General features: G+C 42.8%; 1 protein-coding gene across 1 annotated transcript; it reads right to left on the bottom strand.

The window, feature by feature from the left end:
* Nucleotides 1-33: 33 nt before the first annotated feature.
* Nucleotides 34-18657, bottom strand: nfx1 (nuclear transcription factor, X-box binding 1; the record flags this gene model as incomplete). Its single annotated transcript, XM_080793758.1, has 22 exons — nt 34-548; nt 1100-1204; nt 1324-1469; nt 2826-2892; nt 3261-3398; nt 3861-3962; nt 4234-4307; nt 6984-7214; nt 7864-7943; nt 8500-8619; nt 9378-9486; nt 11773-11855; nt 11978-12008; nt 12691-12788; nt 12961-13184; nt 13322-13421; nt 13560-13699; nt 14080-14151; nt 14253-14358; nt 15036-15116; nt 16905-17066; nt 17751-18657. 22 exons carry the CDS (start codon nt 18655-18657, stop codon nt 470-472), a joined length of 3255 nt encoding a protein of 1084 aa, XP_080649884.1. The 3' UTR covers nt 34-469.
* Between the last annotated feature and the right edge of the window lie 740 nt (nt 18658-19397).

Below are 19397 nucleotides of genomic sequence, written 5' to 3'. Positions count from 1 at the left end.
GGTAGGTAAACATTTCCCTGACTAAATACATTTGTTTTGATAGTCGCCATACGCCCACTCTTAGATGGCATCTTGCAGAGCCACGCCAGATCCCTTCTCTGTGTATTATCATTCTCCACAATGACGGGGAAACAATACAAAAATAGCCAGTGTAGTACAACTTTATAACATCATTCAACAACACCATCCTTTTGGCACTCAACTTAAAACAAATCATGTATAATTGAAGCTCCCAGCCATTTCTCATACATTTAAGAGGAAATGGGAACCATAACATATGGTTGAAACACTCATCTACTCTAGAGAGCTCATTGTATTCGTGTTGTTTCATTCAAGAAATCTGCTAAAAGATGTTCACTTTTTATTTAATTACCAAACCAAAAAAGAACTATGCTATGAATATTGGTGGGCAGAAATCTGAAATGATTAAGGAACATTGTGTGGGTCTGATTCTAAACAGATCCTTGAATCAATCCTGAACATCAAAATAATCTATAACAGGCTCTTCTTTCACCATCTTTGACCAGCAACTCCCGCTGTCAGCGCCCCTGGGAAAGGAGACAAAAACAACATTAGCCAAACCCCCAACCAGCAATTCCATGTCTGAAAACCAATAAAAGCAGCACATGTAAAGGCAGTGACAACATAGAGACACAGATTGTCATGTATGGCTACAAGCTCACAACACATGCTCTGCGTGAGCTTGAAAATTGTCTATTTTCGTTATTTGACACACAAGGAATAAAAGTGTAGTTAAATGTTTTCCTATGTTTTATAAAAATTGACAATTTATTTCCTAGATCTAGGTAGACATGTAGATTGTAGACTAGAGCACAAAGCAAAACAAATTAATCATTATTTTAAAGACAAAGTGTGATAACACAATATACTGTGTAACTAGCACATCTGCAGTGGTTGGTGGTGGTCTTCCATTGAAGGATTTAGACACGGGTGTCGGGTAGGTCACCGACTGGTTCACAATGTCTATAAAGTAAAGTTATTTGAAGCAGATGGCGCACCGGACTGAACACCAGATGCGTCCATCATCTTCATTGTAGTTTAGACATAATACAGTAGCCATGAGAGTAAAATGACTTGCTTGCTGCTGTGCTGTTTGATGTGGGCAATGGGTGGAGGGGCCCTCGCATTTGTCTCTCTCTCGATTAAGGAGGTCAGAGTCGAGTTTGGACACACAGCTTTCCCCCTGTCAAGAAGGGGGGGGGGAAGCATGACCATGAGCTCAACATGCACCTGATAAAACCCACAAATAAAACCCAAACTGTAAATGCATAGAGAAATGTAGGGGAAGAAATGTTACAGTACTTGTGAGCTGTGATGACCACGTTGCGCTTGGGCTCACTGTCGTAGCTCAGGCTCTCGACGCCGTAGACCTCGGCCAACTCATGGATAATCCTTCGATGCTCCCGGTTCATGGGTGGAAAGGAATGGTACCTCTTTGGCTGTTTTCCCTTCAGACATACAGTAGGGGTTGCATTCATTAACACTAGTATGTTTGCACAAGACGTCCCCAGATGTCTTTATAATTATCGAAATCCTCACCCACCCCACCCGTCAATCATCAGTTCCAACAACCCGCCAGTTACCCGTGATTTATATAAAACTCGAAACCAGATCCGCCCCGCCCGTCAAAAAATTGACCCGTTACCCATTCGTATCACCGTTACACGCTATCTTTGACTTTATTTCATCGAACACCGCATGTGATGTGATTGTTGTGGTGGTGGTGCCTCGTTGCACCAAGGAAGCTCTGAGAAGGAAGTGAAGTGGTCACATGACTGGGCTGCGCCATGACACTTTCATGGGAGCCAAACTACCCAGAAGTTTGGCAGAATGCATTGGAGTCAATGAGAGCTCAGTGAGCAGCTCATGAACAAACATTATTTATGAACAATTGAGACCTTTTGTAAAGTAATCACTTCTGGAAAATAACAGAAGACATGTAACACATTATTGTCTGCTGTGTTGTTATTCGATGTGTACACTGTAATTTTTATAGAGGTATGGTATCTCTATAAAAATAGAGTTACCATAAAGTACAAAGTACATTTCTGAACGCCCCAAGTATCGCGAGACTTCCCACCGTTTCCTGTCTGGCAGCCAAATATCGCGATACTTCGGAGCCAGAAACGATACCTGCTGCTGTTTAGATCCTCAGATAAAATGCGATATACTGTGCACTCTGTGCACATCGAAAAGTAAGTAATTAGAAAACAACCTGTGATATGTCTTCTGTTATTTTCCAGAAGTGATTACTTTACAAAAGGTCTCAATTGTTCATGAATAATGTTTGTTATGAGCTGGTCCAGCCGGCTCCATTCACTGCCATGTATTCATTGCACTTCCTGTGTGAGTTTGGCTCCCATGAAAGTGTCCATGAAAGTGTCATGGCGCAGCCCAGTCACGTGACCACTTCACTTCCTTCTCAGAGCTTCCTTGTGTTGCACACCTAAGTGCTTATTATCACAACATAAAGTTATATCATGATTTTGACCTAAATGGCGTAATATATCAACAAGGATAGGATGGTAAAAAAAAAGATTAGCCTGATGACCGTCTTGATCCAAGGCTGTTTGTTTCTGTATCAAAATTACGTTTAAACTTTCAGAGTGAGACATTACCTGGGTATTAGCTTACATCTTGTGTTGAATATTGATTGATTGATTTATTAACAGTTTGCAGAATTACAGTACATTTCAAGTACAACTCAAATACAAAAACTGTTAACTGTGAGTACAATAGGGCCCACCATTTTAAATTCATCAAAATCGACATTATAATCCCTTGGGACTTCATCAGCGTCTTACCTTATTAGCAAGTTCAACAAGATTCTTGATCTTCTCTTCTACTTCACTGACAAATTTCAGGTCTTTTCTGAAGAAGCACAACATGCAAAGCCTTAGTGGGAATGGGATTGTTGTATAGAGAAGTAAAACAGTATGTTATGAAATGGGCTGGTCAAATCATGCAACCCGATTGGTTGTTCGGTATGGTATAATAACCATAATCGTCTCTGTCGGGTGGAAACCTCATTAGGTCCAAAACTGTTACTATTCATGATTGTAGCAGATAAACAGCTCAAAACACATTGCCACATTTGGTAACCTTTTTTATAAAAGCAATGGTATAATAGATTGCCATTATATCACATCTAAAGGCCGGGGATTGTCGCCGGCCCTCCGCAAAATAACTCAATAAACCATGGCCTGGAGTGAGTTATTGCTCCATTTAAAAGTCCAAACCTTGCATCGTCTTTGAGGCTGTCACTGTACTTGGAGGTGGAGCGGATATTGAAGGGGTCCACAGAGACGTCAATCTCCAAGGCCTCGGCCAGGCGCCTGTTCCTCTCCAGGGTCGCACACTCCTGGTCACACTCCAGCCTAAAAGGCACAGGAGGGCTCTCAGGGTTACCACAGCTGTCATTTTAGTCATCAGCTAGTTTACTATACTATCCACGGTCTCAACCAAACTTCACAGTCAATTCCTAAGTCATTTATACACAGCTTTAAACCTCAGGTTATTGCATTCTCTCACACTGATCTAGAACAAGGGTTCCCAAACTTTTCAGGCTGCGACTGCCCAAAATAATCATATTTTAACTGGGGACCCCCCAACCTGACAAAGCACTTGGAATTGTAAGGCATTTCATTTGACTCGGTTCCACAGATGAATATCGTTTGACTCTTTTTTACATAATTTGTCAATTTGTTATTAAAAAAGGGATCCCGATTTTGGGATCCACTGATCTAGAAGATATAAGTCAGCAACTTCAAAACACTTTTCCCCACACCACAGTGTCTGCATGTTTTTGTCCAACTAATACGTTTATTAAATTACTCCACCTGGTTAGCTTCAGCTCCTTCTTGGTGATGAGCTGACCAATGTCCACAGATTCGCCCAGCTGCATGTCAGACAGCTTGCTGGCCATGGCAATGGCTGCATACCTACAGTACAGAAATGAAATGGAAGCATATTTGACCTTTGGCGGAGTTGCATTGGTGTGGTTGACATTAAAACGGTTTTGTTGCAAGGAGTTGCAACTGGTGAGGTTTGGGCTTATACATCCAAGCTAAACTAGCCCTTAGTTTTTCCATCTGCCATTTTTTAGGGATTGCCCAGAGATACAGAGAAGATAAAAACAGTTTTGCAGATGGAGACATACAGGGTAAGGTTGAGAATCAGCTACATGCTCCAAAGGAGCATTTAATAACTTACTTCTGATATGAGCTGGTAGCATCTGTGCACACCACAGTCTCCTTTCTTCTGCCACAATGACACTGTAGAGCCACCTGTGAAAAGACATGAAGAATTTACCTCCAGCCTGATAACAAAGACCTTGTGAGCCATTGTACTTGCTCCTTTTGTTCGAGGGCATGAGATTGAATAGAATAATATTAAAGCTTAAAGATACGTTTTGGGGCTTTTCCTGCCTATTGTTGATAGATTTACAGTAGGTTGACAGGAAATGGGTGACACGCAGTCAAAGATCGTCAGGATTGGCAGTCAAACCCGATTTCCAGCCGAGGTGCCCAGACGGCTACGCCAGCCACCCCGGCCATTTTGGGTCAACTTTAACCGAATAAAAGAACGCTCGCTTCCGTCAAATCCGGCAACCACCGAACGGTCACCACCAGGTATTCCTAACCGTAACCTCAGTAAAACTATGCCTAAACCTAACCTTATTCTTAACGTTAACTTCAGTAAAAAGTAAACTATACAGGAACTTGTAGGAGAGTGGTCCACGGAAAAAATGGGAGCGAGTGTGTTTTGGGCCGGTTACTCTTTAACGATTAACGAGTTGATTTAGTGGGAAAACATGGACATTTTGACAACCTGCTACACACACACTAAACTCCAAACTTTAACTTTTCATCATGAAGGTCTTATACAGTATGGGGCAGCGGTGGCCTAAATGTTAGAGGTGTGCCCTTGTTTTCCGGTTAGATTCCCCGATCGGACCGGCAGAAAGATCTGGATGGAGAAGTGAATGGTCATCAACAAACACCGCTGAAGTGCCCTTGAGCCAGTGGAGCTGCTCAGTGACCAACAGTTGTACTGGTCAGCTCCCAGGTTTCAATGTGTCTGTGCATTTCTATGTGCAGGGCGTTCTGAAAATGAGTACTTGTGCTCAGCTACTACCCTGGGTAAATAAAGAACCAAAACGTTTGGGTCGATCTCATTAACCTCCTAGGTTAATGAGATCCATCCATCTTCGACCGCGTATCCGTAGTCTGGTCGCGGGGGCAACAGCTCCACCAGAGTGGAGCCCTGAGAGTTCCCTCTCAGGGCTCGAAACTGCGACCATTTTGGTCGCAAATGCGCCCTGAACTTTAATCTTTGCGACCTAAAAATATAATTGGGAGCACCAGTGCCATTACAAATAATTACTGTGGTGCGCCTGGCTACAACGATCGATTGTAGAAAAACGGGCACTCTCTGACATCCAACTCCACTGCTTCTGTCTGCTAGGTGCACTAGCACTTGATGCTAACAAAGCAATGTGTAAAGTGTGTAGTTAACTACTCTTTGACACAACGGTACGGGACAACGTTGAGCGCTGCATCGCTCACATTCCAGAACGCCTCGATCGGCTCCATGTGTCAGAAAGTATATTATTTCTAGCGTTCAGATTCAGAAAAGACCGGAGCCTCTAGCCAGCTAGTGCTACGGTAAAGAGGAGGCGGCGGACCGGTGCGTGCGTGCGTACGTGACCGTGTGTGTGTGTGCATGCGTGCGCACGCATGCAAGAGAGAGAGAGAGAGGGGGAATGAGTGAGAGAGGGAGGGAGGGAGAAAGAATAGCAGGCTTGTAAGTGTTTCTACATAGCAGCAGTATTGATACTTTTACTTAAGTAAAACAGTAGAGTAATTTCTCCACCACTGATTAGAAGTGAGTAGGCATAGCTATAAATACCATGTTTTACATCAAAATTATTTTATAATTCTAATTATATAATCTAAATGGGCTATGAAGGTGAAAAACACAAAACAAAGGATGTTTGATCTGGAGATGTTTGATGCCTCTGTCTCTTTGAAGAGATGGATGGATGCCTGAGGGACAGAAAGTCTGGACACTACATTTTAAATTCAGTCAGTGTCTACAAACTTGCACAACAGACATCCCACCCAAGCTCTAGCAGGTTGCCTCCTCTGTGCAGCAAACACCTACAACAGCTTCTTCCCACTTAAACCATTTTGAGAACCAAACCTTCACCACCACTGGGTCTTACATAACTGGATGCAGTGGAAATGTACAGACAGGATTTCATTTCCAGTTGGCTTGATGTGACTCTCACCACTATTAGAACAGTCAGTGGCTACCATGGGATGGATTACAGCTACGGTAAATTAAATCGCATCACTGAAATCACAGATTGAGGCTTTAACCTTTGCTTTTATATTAAACATCCGAGACCATTAAGGTTTTATGTAAGATGCTTCCTTACCTAATGCTCCAATCTTAAAATAACTGAAAATAGTCGATCTACAAGAAAGACGCATTGAGAGCTTGTAGACAGGCTGTTTGTGCTGTGCAGCATGCTTTCATAGAAGACACACACTGGCTTCTTGGAAATGGGTGAAATCCAAACAACCGAAAGCAGTTGCTGCGACTGAAGACTGTGGCAGGCCTATTTTGAAATCAACAATTCACAGTATCCATAATACAACGTGCACTCTCCCATCATCAGCATCAGAGCTGGTGTGTATGTGTCTAGGCCCGTCACAATTATTACATAATCACCTAATCTCAATTATTTGAGATAACCGCAATACATTTTCGTCAATTGTTTCCATTGTAGGTTACACCAGGTCTAAATGGGTCATTTGTCGTATCTGCCCTGTGCAATTTAATGTTCCAATGTAAAAACCATCGTTAAATTAATCGCAATTATTTGTGTGACAACTAATCGACAACATAAATGTGTAATCGTGACAGCCCTGTATGTGTCCGTCTGTAAGCTGTACCTTGGCGGTGCACGTTTTGCTCGGGCAGACGCTGCCTTTATGGCACGGAGCAGAGCAGTGGTGGCCACACTCTGGACGAGGCAGAAGGCAGGGCTGGTGGCAGGCGGCCTCCAACAGACACTCTCCCCGGTGGCAGATCCGCCTGCAGCGGTGCATCTCACACGGCAGCACCTTCTCACAAGGAAGACCACAGGAGATGTCCTGCAAGTGGCAAGGGATGTTGCTCCTTTGCTGTGGGTAAAGTGGAGACGTGTTAACACCTAATTACACATATGGGAATTTGCCATGGAAAATTAGGAGTTGGTTACACTAGGGGTCTTCAACATTTTTCAGGCCAAGGACCCCTTAGCTAATCTTTTTTAGATTACTGTGTTTCATGCAGATTTAATTCAAGATATGATACCAGGAACAGTTAATCTATGGTAATATAACGAGGCTAATTGATGTCATGCCCGCTCCTGCCAGCTCTCGTTTCATTCCCATCCCGTCCCAATCCTGGGATTAATAAAATGTTTAATCTCATCGTGCGGGAATTCCACGGGATCCCGAAAAAATTTATGTACTATTCTACATATCTAGAATAGCCATTTTCAAAAATGTTGCCTCTATATTTTATTTGACAATTTGGTCAATGCTTAACCAGTCCTTAGTTGATTACTTTTGATATATTAACGGACTTTTTTCATTTCAGGCAATAAAAAGGTCTTAAAAGGCCTTAAATAACTCTATACTGTCATTGGGGTATCCCCCAAAGTAATGTGGGGACCTCATGACTAGTAACCCACAGGTTGAGAATCACAGGCCTAATGCATATCAAAGTGGGGGTCCTTGAAATGAAAAAGGTGGAAAATCACTGGGTTATTGATACGTATGAGCTTACCTCATGCTTGCCCATACACCATATCTTAGTGAGGTACGTGCACGGAGGACACTTCTCTTCACTGTGGCAGTTGTGAAACACTAAGAAACACATTAGGATTAAGACCATCATCATGGGAAATAGCAGGAGTACACGTCACAATTATTACATAATAATCTAATCGCAATTATTTGAGATAATCGCAATTATTCTTGCAAAATCATCAATCGTTTCCATGCTGACTCGCCCCAAAACATACTCGTCAAAGTAACGGATAAAATTATTACGTTTGTCAGCAATTTCTTCGTATATTCAAGTCATTTGTCATATCTGCCTTTTGCTATTTGTGATTATGACATTTATGAGGCCTAAAAGCCAAAAACACAACTAATTGCATAGTTAATAAAAAATAAAAATAAAGATATTTTTTGGCATTTTTTGCCTTTATTGATTAGGGAACAGTAGTCAGACAGGAAAGGGGGAGAGAGATGGGGAGTGACACGCGGCAAAGGCCGTCGGGGCCCCAGACGGTTCAGCTAACCGTCCGGGTAAATAACAATAATTTGCGTGAAAATGAATCGTCTACTTAAATTTGGAATCATGACAGCCCTAAGCAGGAGGTTGGAATATGTTGCACCAACATAATTTTCTTTTTACCTGGATGGTCACACTCATGCCTCCTGGTGCACAGATTCTTACACTCGGGGGGTTTGGTGCCACAGGCGATGGGAGGGTACAACACAGTCTGCCCACAGTGGCATGTCAGCTCATCAAAGCCTACATAGACAAGAGGGAGGAAAATATGGGCAACAAGCAGAAAATCAGCATGTTCAGGTTTCGGTAGCTAGAATCTCCATGTATGGAAATGTGCTGTCAAACAACAGAAACCGATTTGCTCGGACAAGTCAAATAATAAGGGGGGTGGTTAATGACCAGGATACGTAGCTTTTTCACCACGATAATGTACCATTCACACGTTAATTTGTAGATATGTCGCCTCCCTTTCCAAACACAATGTTCGGACGTCAGAAGCAGCATGTGTTTAGCCCTTTAGTTAGTGGTTCCCAAACTTTTTAGCACGTGAGAAAAGAAAAAATTCCTCAAGACCAAAATTACAGAGAGTTGTGAGCTTGTAGCTCAGCTATTTTCACTACTACTTAAACATTTGTTTTCTTAACCCATTTTGGGCGGGAACCCCTTTTGGTGTTTTAAACATTATGTTATAATTTAGCTATTGAAAAATAGCAGATCTACAAGCTCATAGCGCGCCACCGGCTACAAGCTTGTAGGTCTGCTATTTTTGAAAAATCGTGAAAGTATTTATTTCAGAAAACTGGAGGATTTAATTTCGACGTCAGGCCTAAATGGGTTAATTTATTGAATTTCTTAGATTTAGTTGTATTTTTTGTGTTATATTTTAAAAACAAGATGCAAGAAACAAAAATGTTAAGGGACCCATAAAAATGTGTCCGTGACACACAAATGGGTCCCAACCCAGTGGAAGTGCTTCAGTTTAGTGCATGCAAAGGACTCACTGGATTGCCAGCAGGGATGACAGTTTCCACGGTGACAGAGTTCTTGGCAGCGGTGGAGCCCACAGTTGAGCTTGTAGCCACAGATCTGAGAGCACCTGTGTTCCACATTCTGAGAACACACACACACACACACACACACACACACACACGGAATGTTGTCAGACAGAAACCTCTTTTTGTGTGTTTTTTCCCGTAAATGTAACGCTCTACTTGATCATGCAGTACAGCGTCACACATAATTATCAAAAAGTAGCAAACATGGCGTGAAGCGTTTTGCTGTTTTTGAATTTGAATACCGACAAGTAACAGTTTTTGGACATACAATGATTCCATCCGACAGAGACCCACCTGACAGAGACCCATACCAAATTGTGTCAGGACAGCTTACTTAGCAGAAATTAAATCCATATGGAGTTGGTATGATATCAATGTACAAAAGTACAATACAGTACAATATATATATTTTTACTAGCACCATTTAAAAATTATGCCAAGAATCACATTGGGCCATATTATTTTGGAAAAGAACACTTTTGTAACCCTGCGTAGCCATCCAAAATCTCACACGCTCAGTTTTCGCAATAGGATATTAGTCAAGAAAACATTTTTCCATTTCATTTTTTACCCCTTTTTCTTCCCAATTTAGTTGTCATACCAATTAATTCCTCACCACACATTTCTGTGTTGGGTGTCAATCCTACGGACTCTGCCAACCTGCTAGGTGCGTTTCCATCAAGCCCTTTCTTTTCTTCTTCAACATACTTTTGCACTTGCAGGGGGATCGCATTATATATCGCTTTTGAACAGTTAGAAGGGGAAAAAAAGAGAAAAACATGTAATGGGGAGTCAATGAAGTGAACGGATGGTGGGTGTGAACGATTTTGCAACCCAGTTTTATCACCCAGTGCCAATTATATAATGTAATCCTGGGCGCTGCATTTCCTCTGTCAACCTGGGGGGGCAGCGGACTGACCTCATGCCTCCAAGCTGCTTCTTTTCACCTGACAGGGGGAATTTCCCTGGCCGGACGTAGCATGTGGAAGAACACGCCCCCAGCGGCCCCAGCTGGAATCGAACCCAGGACCTTCTAGCTGTGAGGCGTAGGGGTCCCTCGTCCCTGTGTACATTTTATAGGCCCATCCGTGCTTGGAAACTAAAATCAGCCCATCAACACAGTGAACACACGCCTATTTATTTAACAGACAGCCTGATTGAAAGCCTCTGGACAGCTAGGACGTAATCCTTTTTTTTGTATAGCCTAAAAGAACGTCACAAAGCCAGTCAAGTGAGATGCATATCATTTGTCATTTAATGACAAATAATATGCATCTCACTTGACTGGCAAAATAGTGCCACCTACTGCTAATTTCATGAACTTATTTCTTATCTCCCAAGAATCCCATTTTATCAGTTGATGGAAAAGGGGGGAAATGCTCATATCAAAAAATTCACTTCCTTTCAAAGTACCGTTTATACGTGTGGTGGGGGGCTCAGAGGCTTTCTAATGACACAACCCGCCTTTGTTTTGGTGAGTAGCAAAAGCATTCTTTTTATTTACGCTAAAGACGAGAGGCTGGTCTGCATTCATGCGAGCGGCGGAAGTCGAGAGTAACATAGGTCTAAATGCAACGCATTAGAGCTATGGACCAGAGCTAGCCTTCATCCTACTCCTCCCGTCAAACACTCCCCGCTATTGACAAACTGATCTAATTTGGAATATGCTGCAATTGACAAACTGATCTAGCTTGGAATATGCTGCATTTGAAGATGTTCCACTACAGAATAGTAACGAGAAAGGTCTCCCCACCGGAATAGCAGTTGCGGTTCCACTCAAATTCACTCCAATAATTTTTATATAGAGATTTCCAAACTATTTGTATCAATTAATTTAAGCCTAGAATCAAGCCATCCAGGGTCCAGGTGAATCATACAAAACATTTGATTCTGTGAAGAAAAAATAAATTAAAAAGATATTTTATGGCCAAGTCCTAATGTGCATCGAGAGACAGAGCTATTTTCACTGCACAACATGCTTCCATAGAAGACATGCTGGCTCTTGTTTCATAAACGTGAAGCCTGGATGGCTTCATGTAAAGTAGAGGATGATGTAGATTTGGACTTTACAAAAGAATATAGTCAGAAGCGTCAAGATTAGCGAGAGCTTATTGCCTAGTTGCCTCCTCCATTTCAGCAGCCTTGGGGTGTTATGTGATCGATGTCAACTATGTCTCAAACAACAAATGTAGCCTTAACAGACCACAATGAGCAAAGCAAAAAATAATGGTCTGGCTTTTGAGGACCACTCAATTTTCATGCCATACTTCTAAAAATATATAATATAAAAATATAATATAAATTCTGTACAAATAAAGACACATCTTCGGTCAGTACTCACAACACAACACAGCTCCCCACACTTATGTCGGCCACAGGTGCGCTTCTTATTGCATCGTCTCTCACAAGTGAAGACAAGTTGACCTATGAATGAGTCACAAGAGACATTATACAGAGGACGACAGGTGTACTGTACTATCTAAACAGAATAATAATAATCTTTATTGTCCCGAAGGATATTAGTCTTGAATGGACTTAAATCTCACCTTCATTTTCAATCGTTTCACACGGGACCTCCTGAAAAAGTGGGAAGATGTAAGTAAATTATTGTTTTGCAAGACAACTGTAAAGAACATACGATAATAATATCTGGGACTTATATAATGCTTTTCATGGTACCCAAAGACGCTTTACATGTGTGGGGTAACATAAGAAAAGGAGAACCAGGTTGTGTAGTGACTTGTAGGTGGTGAGGAGTACTTTGAAATCAATTCTATGTTTATTGCGGAGCCAGTGGAAGTCACAGAGGACTGGTGTGATGTGTTCTCTGGAGCGGTGGAGGTGAGCAGGCGTGTACCATGGTACTCGTATAAAGCTACTGTATTTTATGTGCATAAGATGTACAGCAGTTCAGCAAACCCGGGGGGGGGGTCGTCCCTAAATAATTATGGTAGCTTAATGTGCAACATTGTTTTCTCATTAAACAGTAAACAAACCAACATACAGTACTGTGTAAGTGTATACAGGTGTCTGTACAGGCACACTTCTTAAGGTACAATTGAATTACTTTTTATACCAAATTGTCAAATATTTGTAAGAAAGAGGCAAACATTGTGAAAATAGCTGAAAATAGTATATTTATACAATATTTATTTATTTTATTTGTTTGTTCAAATATGATTATTTTGGGGACTCACGGCCTGAAACATTTGGGAACCCTCGATACACTTGTACAGTACCATGACATGACAATCCCCACCTTACTCTTTGCACCACATCTGCATGTGATAGTAGAGGTAAGACAGCATGGCCCACACTGTCCCTCATGGCACAGCTTCTCACATATATGAATAGTGTCTGAAAATAACAGAATGCCAACATGACGGACAATATGAACAAGGCAAGATCATATAAAAACACCACTTACGAGATAATACGTGTTGAAACAACATGCAGATAAAAATACCAACGTTGTTGACACAATGCCGGGCCCCGGAATCAAACCCATAAAATGTGGCTCCTATCGTACCATTGGAGCCACAGGCCAGCGGCTTGCTGCAAGTCTTTCCACAGGAGGGGATAGGATCGGAACAGGTCTCCCGCTCAGCCTCAGAGTAGCCCAGTTCCAAGAGCTTAGCCAGGGGTGTCTGCCCGCAAGGACAGCTTTTCACCAGCCTGGGGGACAGAGGGCAAGGCTGGCACGGCCCAGGGTGGCACACCTGCTCACATCGGTGGGCGTCACAGTCCAACATCCTGAGGAATATCGATAAAAACACAAGTTTATGTTAGGGACGTATGAATATGAATTTCAGTTCATGGAGAACTGCAAACTAATGCAATGCATCAACGGACTACTGCCAAATTAGCTATTCGTGGAAGGCCATACTTACCTCCCACATGGTTTTTGACATGAGAAATGCCCAGAACCATCAAATCCATTTTTGTCTGTGCCACATAGGGCCTCGCGAGAGGTAACACCACAAAAGCAAACTATAAAACAACAAAAAAACAAAATAGTGTCATTCAATCAACCATACGTATTACAATAAGTTTAGTTCCTCTCTAATTCCTTTTTAGAGAGAGTATCTAAGACCAAGAAGACAGCTGGAAGGTTTGTATGAGACTCACCTTGCTGAACTTGGAGCTGGCAGGGCTGACACGTTCCACCGTGGCACACTTGTTCGCAGGTGTGTTCATCACAGTTGAGAAGGGCTCCACATACACGGCCACACTGGACGACGGCAGCCTGGCCACAGCGCATTGGCTGACTATACAGCAGAGAAGCATGCATTACAGTTCATTTGGAAGCATGTTGTGCACCTGAAATTAGCAGTACTACTAAAAGCTCACAACAAGTCGTAGTTTGTACATCTGCTATTTTCATTTATTAGTTATTTTAGGTGTGTTTGGGGGGGGGGGGGACGACACACATTTCATGCGGTTTCACAAATCACATCACATATTAGGAAAGTTTCAGTCAAGCGACTTTATTTAGCTTTTTATTCCATTCCATGAGAGGTTTGAGGACTCGACACAAATAGTATAGGGAGATTTTAGTGTAGCCAAGTCCTAGCAAATAACAAATATAAACCACTGAAATGTACATTAAATTATATTCATGCATGATGGTGAAAGAATATATACTAACCTGGTTCTACCGCAGACGCAGGACTTCGTTACAACGGCGGGGCACTGTGGACAAGGTCCAGGATGACACAAGCTGAAGGTAGACATAATAGATCCGTTATTATAGCCTGAAAGCCAGATTCTCACCTATGATGATACTTGTTTTGGGGCTTTTATTGACAGTATTAGGCTCACATGTTACAAGGGTGGTTGCAGTCCACTCCACTCCTCTTCTTCCCACACATGTCACCACAACTGTGAGGGATCTCACTGCGTTGCCACTCAGGATTGGTTTGTTTACCTGTCAGTCAAATGTTAATACAATATGGATCACAACAGACCACTCTCTCATCTTGGCGCCACACGGCATGATGAGAGCATTCTTCAGAAACACTGAATATGGAGTTCATCAATGGCACTATACAGCAGGTGTTTTGGTGGGGTTTTTTTGTGGGGACTGCAGATGAAAGTTTGCCTCATTGCTAAGTCCAGTGCATTTACATTACATCGATATGTAATGTATTGTTCATAAATATGCAGCAGGTGTTTTGGTGGGTTTTTTTTGTGGGGACTGCAGATGAAAGTTTGCCTCATTGCCAAGTCCGGTGTATTTACATTACATTGATATGTAATGTATTGCTAAGTCTGGTGGATTTACATTACATCGATATGTAATGTATTGTTCATAAATATGCAGTGTCCGGTCCGGTGACTCTGGTCTAAATTAAAAATATATAAAAAATGGAATGGAATGGAAAATCTTATTCAGACCCATCTGAACTGAGCGGAGCACTCTGTGTGTGTGTGTGTGTGTGTGTGTGTGTGTGTGTGTGAGAGAGGTCACCAAACGCTATTGCCGTTCTCAAGTGGACATACATGGAGGCATACATATTAGGGACCCACATTGCTGTGCATTGGAGCGGTTAGGCACCGCTCAAAAATGCAAGTCTGTTGGGACGTCATCATAGCTCCACTCACCACAGAAGCAGGTATAGGTGGTTGGTGGTTTCATTGACACATTCTGGCAAGCTGGACAACGCCAACCATCAGTTGAATCTGCTGAAGGGACATTTTAATTCAATACAAATTCAGCAATTATATTTTAATTGTAACATTAACAGAATTGTTGCTCTCGCAGGTTGAAACTTTGTACTGTATGTCCAAAACAGTTACTTTTCAGAAAATGGAAGAAAATAAAGAATATTTACTTCTTTTTAATTGATATATTTAAAAAAAATCTAAATGAGTGTATCTACAAGCTTTTAAAAATAATTCACTATTTGTGCGATGCTATTGTACAGCACAACAAAGTAGGGCTGCAGGGCATTACTATTACAGTATTAGGATCATTAAAAACCTAAAAAGCTGAAATAGAAATTGCTCGACAGGAACGATACACAATGAGCAGCAGACGTTCTAATAAGAAGAAGCCTACATGCAGGTAATATCCAAACTGCAGAGCAATTCAACACACTGCTGATGCAGCACCATGGGACTTTGAATGCAGCATTAGCTGCATTGCTTTGTGTTTATGGAGGTCACTCGCCGCTGCCATCTTTTGTTCAGAAAATGTGCCCTGTATTGTCTGTAAAGCAGCATTATGTATATGTATTACTGCACATTATTCTATGAGGGACATTTGTGCTGTAAATGCCAGCCCACAGAGATGACTGGCTGCACCAAGCAGTATATGAGACAACATTGAAAGCATCAACCCATACCGTATGTCTCCATATTCTAAGTTTTTTTCTATCCGTAAATTAACAGTCTACTTGATCATTCTACACAGCAGGGGATTTCAACAAGTGGTCCGTGAACCACTGGTGGTCCATGGAAGTATTGCATGTGGTCCCTGACCATTCATTTAGTAATGTAGGATTTGTTTATAGGATGTCTTTCCACTAGTTGAGAAACAGTGAACTGAATGACCTGGTGACATATGATGACTGTCCATGTAGTCATTTACTGACAAGTTGGAGGTCAAGAAATTCAACAGAAAAAGGGAGTTATCTCAAGAGGGGGAAATGCACCGGTAGTAATCAATGGACCATCGGTTGAGAAACAGTGGGATGCGTACACATGGGATGCATAGCAAGTGTTACAAAAGCACTAATCTTAGCCCAACCAACATAAGAGTGGTTCGATTCTAAGTCAGGGTCGTTCATAATCATTTGAAAACCCCTGTTCTACAGAATCACACAAAAGCATCGGAAGTTAGTAAATCCACGAGTTTAGTGCATCGATCTGCTGCTACTTTTGCTATTTTGGAATTTGAATCCTGAAAAGCAACATATGAGGTTTCCGCCCGACAGAGACGATAAGTTACTGATTAGTAGTCATGCCTAACGATTATTAAATGATGTATATGTTGACTCTTTTCAAAAACTAGTGTTTTAAACAAAATGAATGAGTTCAGCACTATCAATAAATCGATGTAATACATAAATCCTACAATTAATTACTCAAAAGATAATTGGTTCTAAAACTGGAGTCCGGGGACCCCCGTTTTCCTTGGGGGGGTTCCAGGGGGCCCTCAGTAAAATGCGTTAATACAGCATCACAGTCATTTTAAACAATTTATCAATATTTTATATGTTCTATATCTATAGAAGCCCACAGCACGTCACTTCATGCCGCGCTGCCGGCTTGTAGATCTGCTATTTTTAGAGAATTCGCAAATCTTTTTTGGGGGTCTCTGGCACACAAAACTTTTAGATGGAGGTGTGCAGCCAAATACATATCAATTTGGGGGTCCCTGACATGAAAACGTTTGAGAACCAGTGCAATAGATAATCAAAGCAGCCTAACAGGCAGTGTAGTGTACATGTGATTAGGTATTATTCATACCTTCCGCCTGTGAGGCCGGGGACCTGGCCCATTTCTTGATGCAGTTGAGATGGAAGACATGGTAGCAGCTCTGGCAACTCCAAACAGGGGCCATGAGACGGATGACGTCACAGCACACCATGCATTCATACTTCTCCTCGGACAGCTGTTCGATCAGACATCCTGGAAGCAGGGAGAGGGTAGGGGAGGTTCAGGAAGACAACGCTGATGCAGTAAAGTGATGTAGTATCCACTTTTAGAACACAAATTGTCAAGAAGGCACACAAACACTTTACATCAGTTGAAATTTAAATGCGGTGGGACGGCGGTGGGGGTTAGAGTTTTGATTATGAAATGAGTTGTTGGCAGTGAAGTTCTTGTACTCCCAAGCGTTCCTCAACAGAGTGAAATAGAAAGTGTGTGTGTGTGTGTGTGTGTGTGTGTGTGAGTGTGTGTGTGTGTAGAAACAGTCCTTAAAACAGGATTAGGACCTGAGCTGGTACCATTATGGATACCAGGATTCCAGGATGTTGTAACTGCATGAAATAATAGTTTATAATGGTTATATAATACTGGTTTCATAATACTAGTTGCACTGAGAGGGAGATACATTACGGAAAGGAAAATACAGATAGGGCCAGAAAACCAGAAAAATACTGGAAACTCTTGGTTGCAACTGACAGGTTTGTTGTATTTCCAAGACACTCTGGCCAATCCACTGTTTGAATGTCGTTTTCTGTTTGAAATATCTAGCTTGGCTGGGAAACCAGTGGAAGTGGCTGTGAAGGAACCAAGCGATGCAAAGGCATGCAAACAAAAAGGTTGCTTCCTGAGCTGAAATATACAGTAGATCAGCTGCAGTCTTACCAGTTTGTGTCTCCTTGCTCTTGGGCACGTTTTGACTCTTCCTCTGGCCAGGCCTGTTGTCTGGGTGGTGGGTTCTCCACTGCTCTTTGTTCTGTGTGGGTGGTGCACGTCTCGCCCCCTGGCCCCTCTCCTTGCCACGGGCCGGGCCATCCTGGCCACTGCCCCACCTCTCCGAGCCAGGTTCTTCTCGAGGCAATGGCTTGATTGGTCCGTGGCGAGATTTTGGCTCTACGGCTCCTCCCCTCTCCGAGTCAGTTTCTTCCAGAGGCAACGGCTTGAGTGGCTTGATTGGTCCCTGGCGATGTTTTGGCTCTACGCGTTTCTGTTGAGGATCGATTTGACACAGGTTCCAGTCGCCCTTCCTACCCCTCTGACTTCTTTCTCTCATTTCCGAAGGGTAGTGTTGTTCTCCTCTGCTCTCGCCATACCGCCAACCTTCTCCCACGGACCCGTTCTCCTGATTCTCCAGCTTGTTGTCTCTCGAGTCGCCCCCTTTCATGAACCGGACATCTTGCACCCTTCTCCCCCTTGATGGCTCCTGGTCAAACTTCCTGGGTTTCTTTGGCCGGGTGTCCTGGTCTTCACCGGCATGCCACACATCCCCATCCCTACTCCCGGCCTCTCTTCGCCAGCTGGGCCCTTTCCTATCCGGTCCCTCCATGGGAGGGGTACCTGACCGGTTGTGACCACCAGATGCTCTGCCGTCGCCGCAGTACGGACCTCGGTCAGCTTCGGGTCTTTGCCACCTGGGAGGCTGATACCCTGGAGCGGAACCGCCACCATTTAAACTTCTGTCTCCTCCATTTGACCAACGACCCCCTCTTCCCCCTCCTCCTCCTCGCCCCCCTCCCGCCCTTCCTCTACCCCTTCCCCCATCCTCTCTGTGGTAGGGAGGCGGGTAATGCATTGCATGAGTTGAATTGTCATCGGCCGAAGGTGGTTGGAACCCATGCGGAAAATGTTTGTATTGGTGGGGCGCGTCATGACCATACCCGGTCATGTTTCTGTCGTGGTCCTGTCTGGGCCAACCTCTCCTGGGCCTCTGCTGATTACGTCTCTGCTGGGATGATGTCCCATCTGTGCCGAGGTCTGGTGGGCCTGAGGAATCAATAACAAAAGCTACAGTTATGTGCATGAATTCAGGCAACAAGTATGAGCAATGACATTTATCACAACTTGAAAAGAAATACGCTGGTGTTCAGTTGTGTTCAGCTTAGAGCTACTTTGGGTAAAGACCTAAATTCTTACTACATTGTATGACAACACAAACTGATTTTCAACTGAAGAACGTGTCACATTGCAATTCCTTGAAGTTGAAATACAAATAAAGATCACTCTGATCTGGACATTTCTAGTATAGTTTTTGACATTGTTGTTTGTATAGAGCAGGGGTCTTCAACAGAGGGTCCGTGACCCCCAGGTGGTCCTCAGAGTTATAGTGCTGGCAGTGGCAAAGAAGTCTGTAGCAGTCTATGAAATCTATGAAACGTTTAGGAATAAGCTTAGTTTTAGACATTTATTTTTAGACATTAGTAAGGTTACCTTTTTAGGAATACCTGGTGACGACCGTTCTGAGGTCACCGGATTTGTGTCACGGAGTTCTTGTATTTGTTACTAGGGTGTGGCTTACATAAAATCCCAGAGCCA

Source organism: Protomyctophum bolini, assembly GCF_963924005.1.
Source record: "Protomyctophum bolini genome assembly, chromosome: 21".
NCBI lineage: Eukaryota > Metazoa > Chordata > Actinopteri > Myctophiformes > Myctophidae > Protomyctophum > Protomyctophum bolini.
This window is presented reverse-complemented; position numbering and strand designations above follow the sequence as displayed.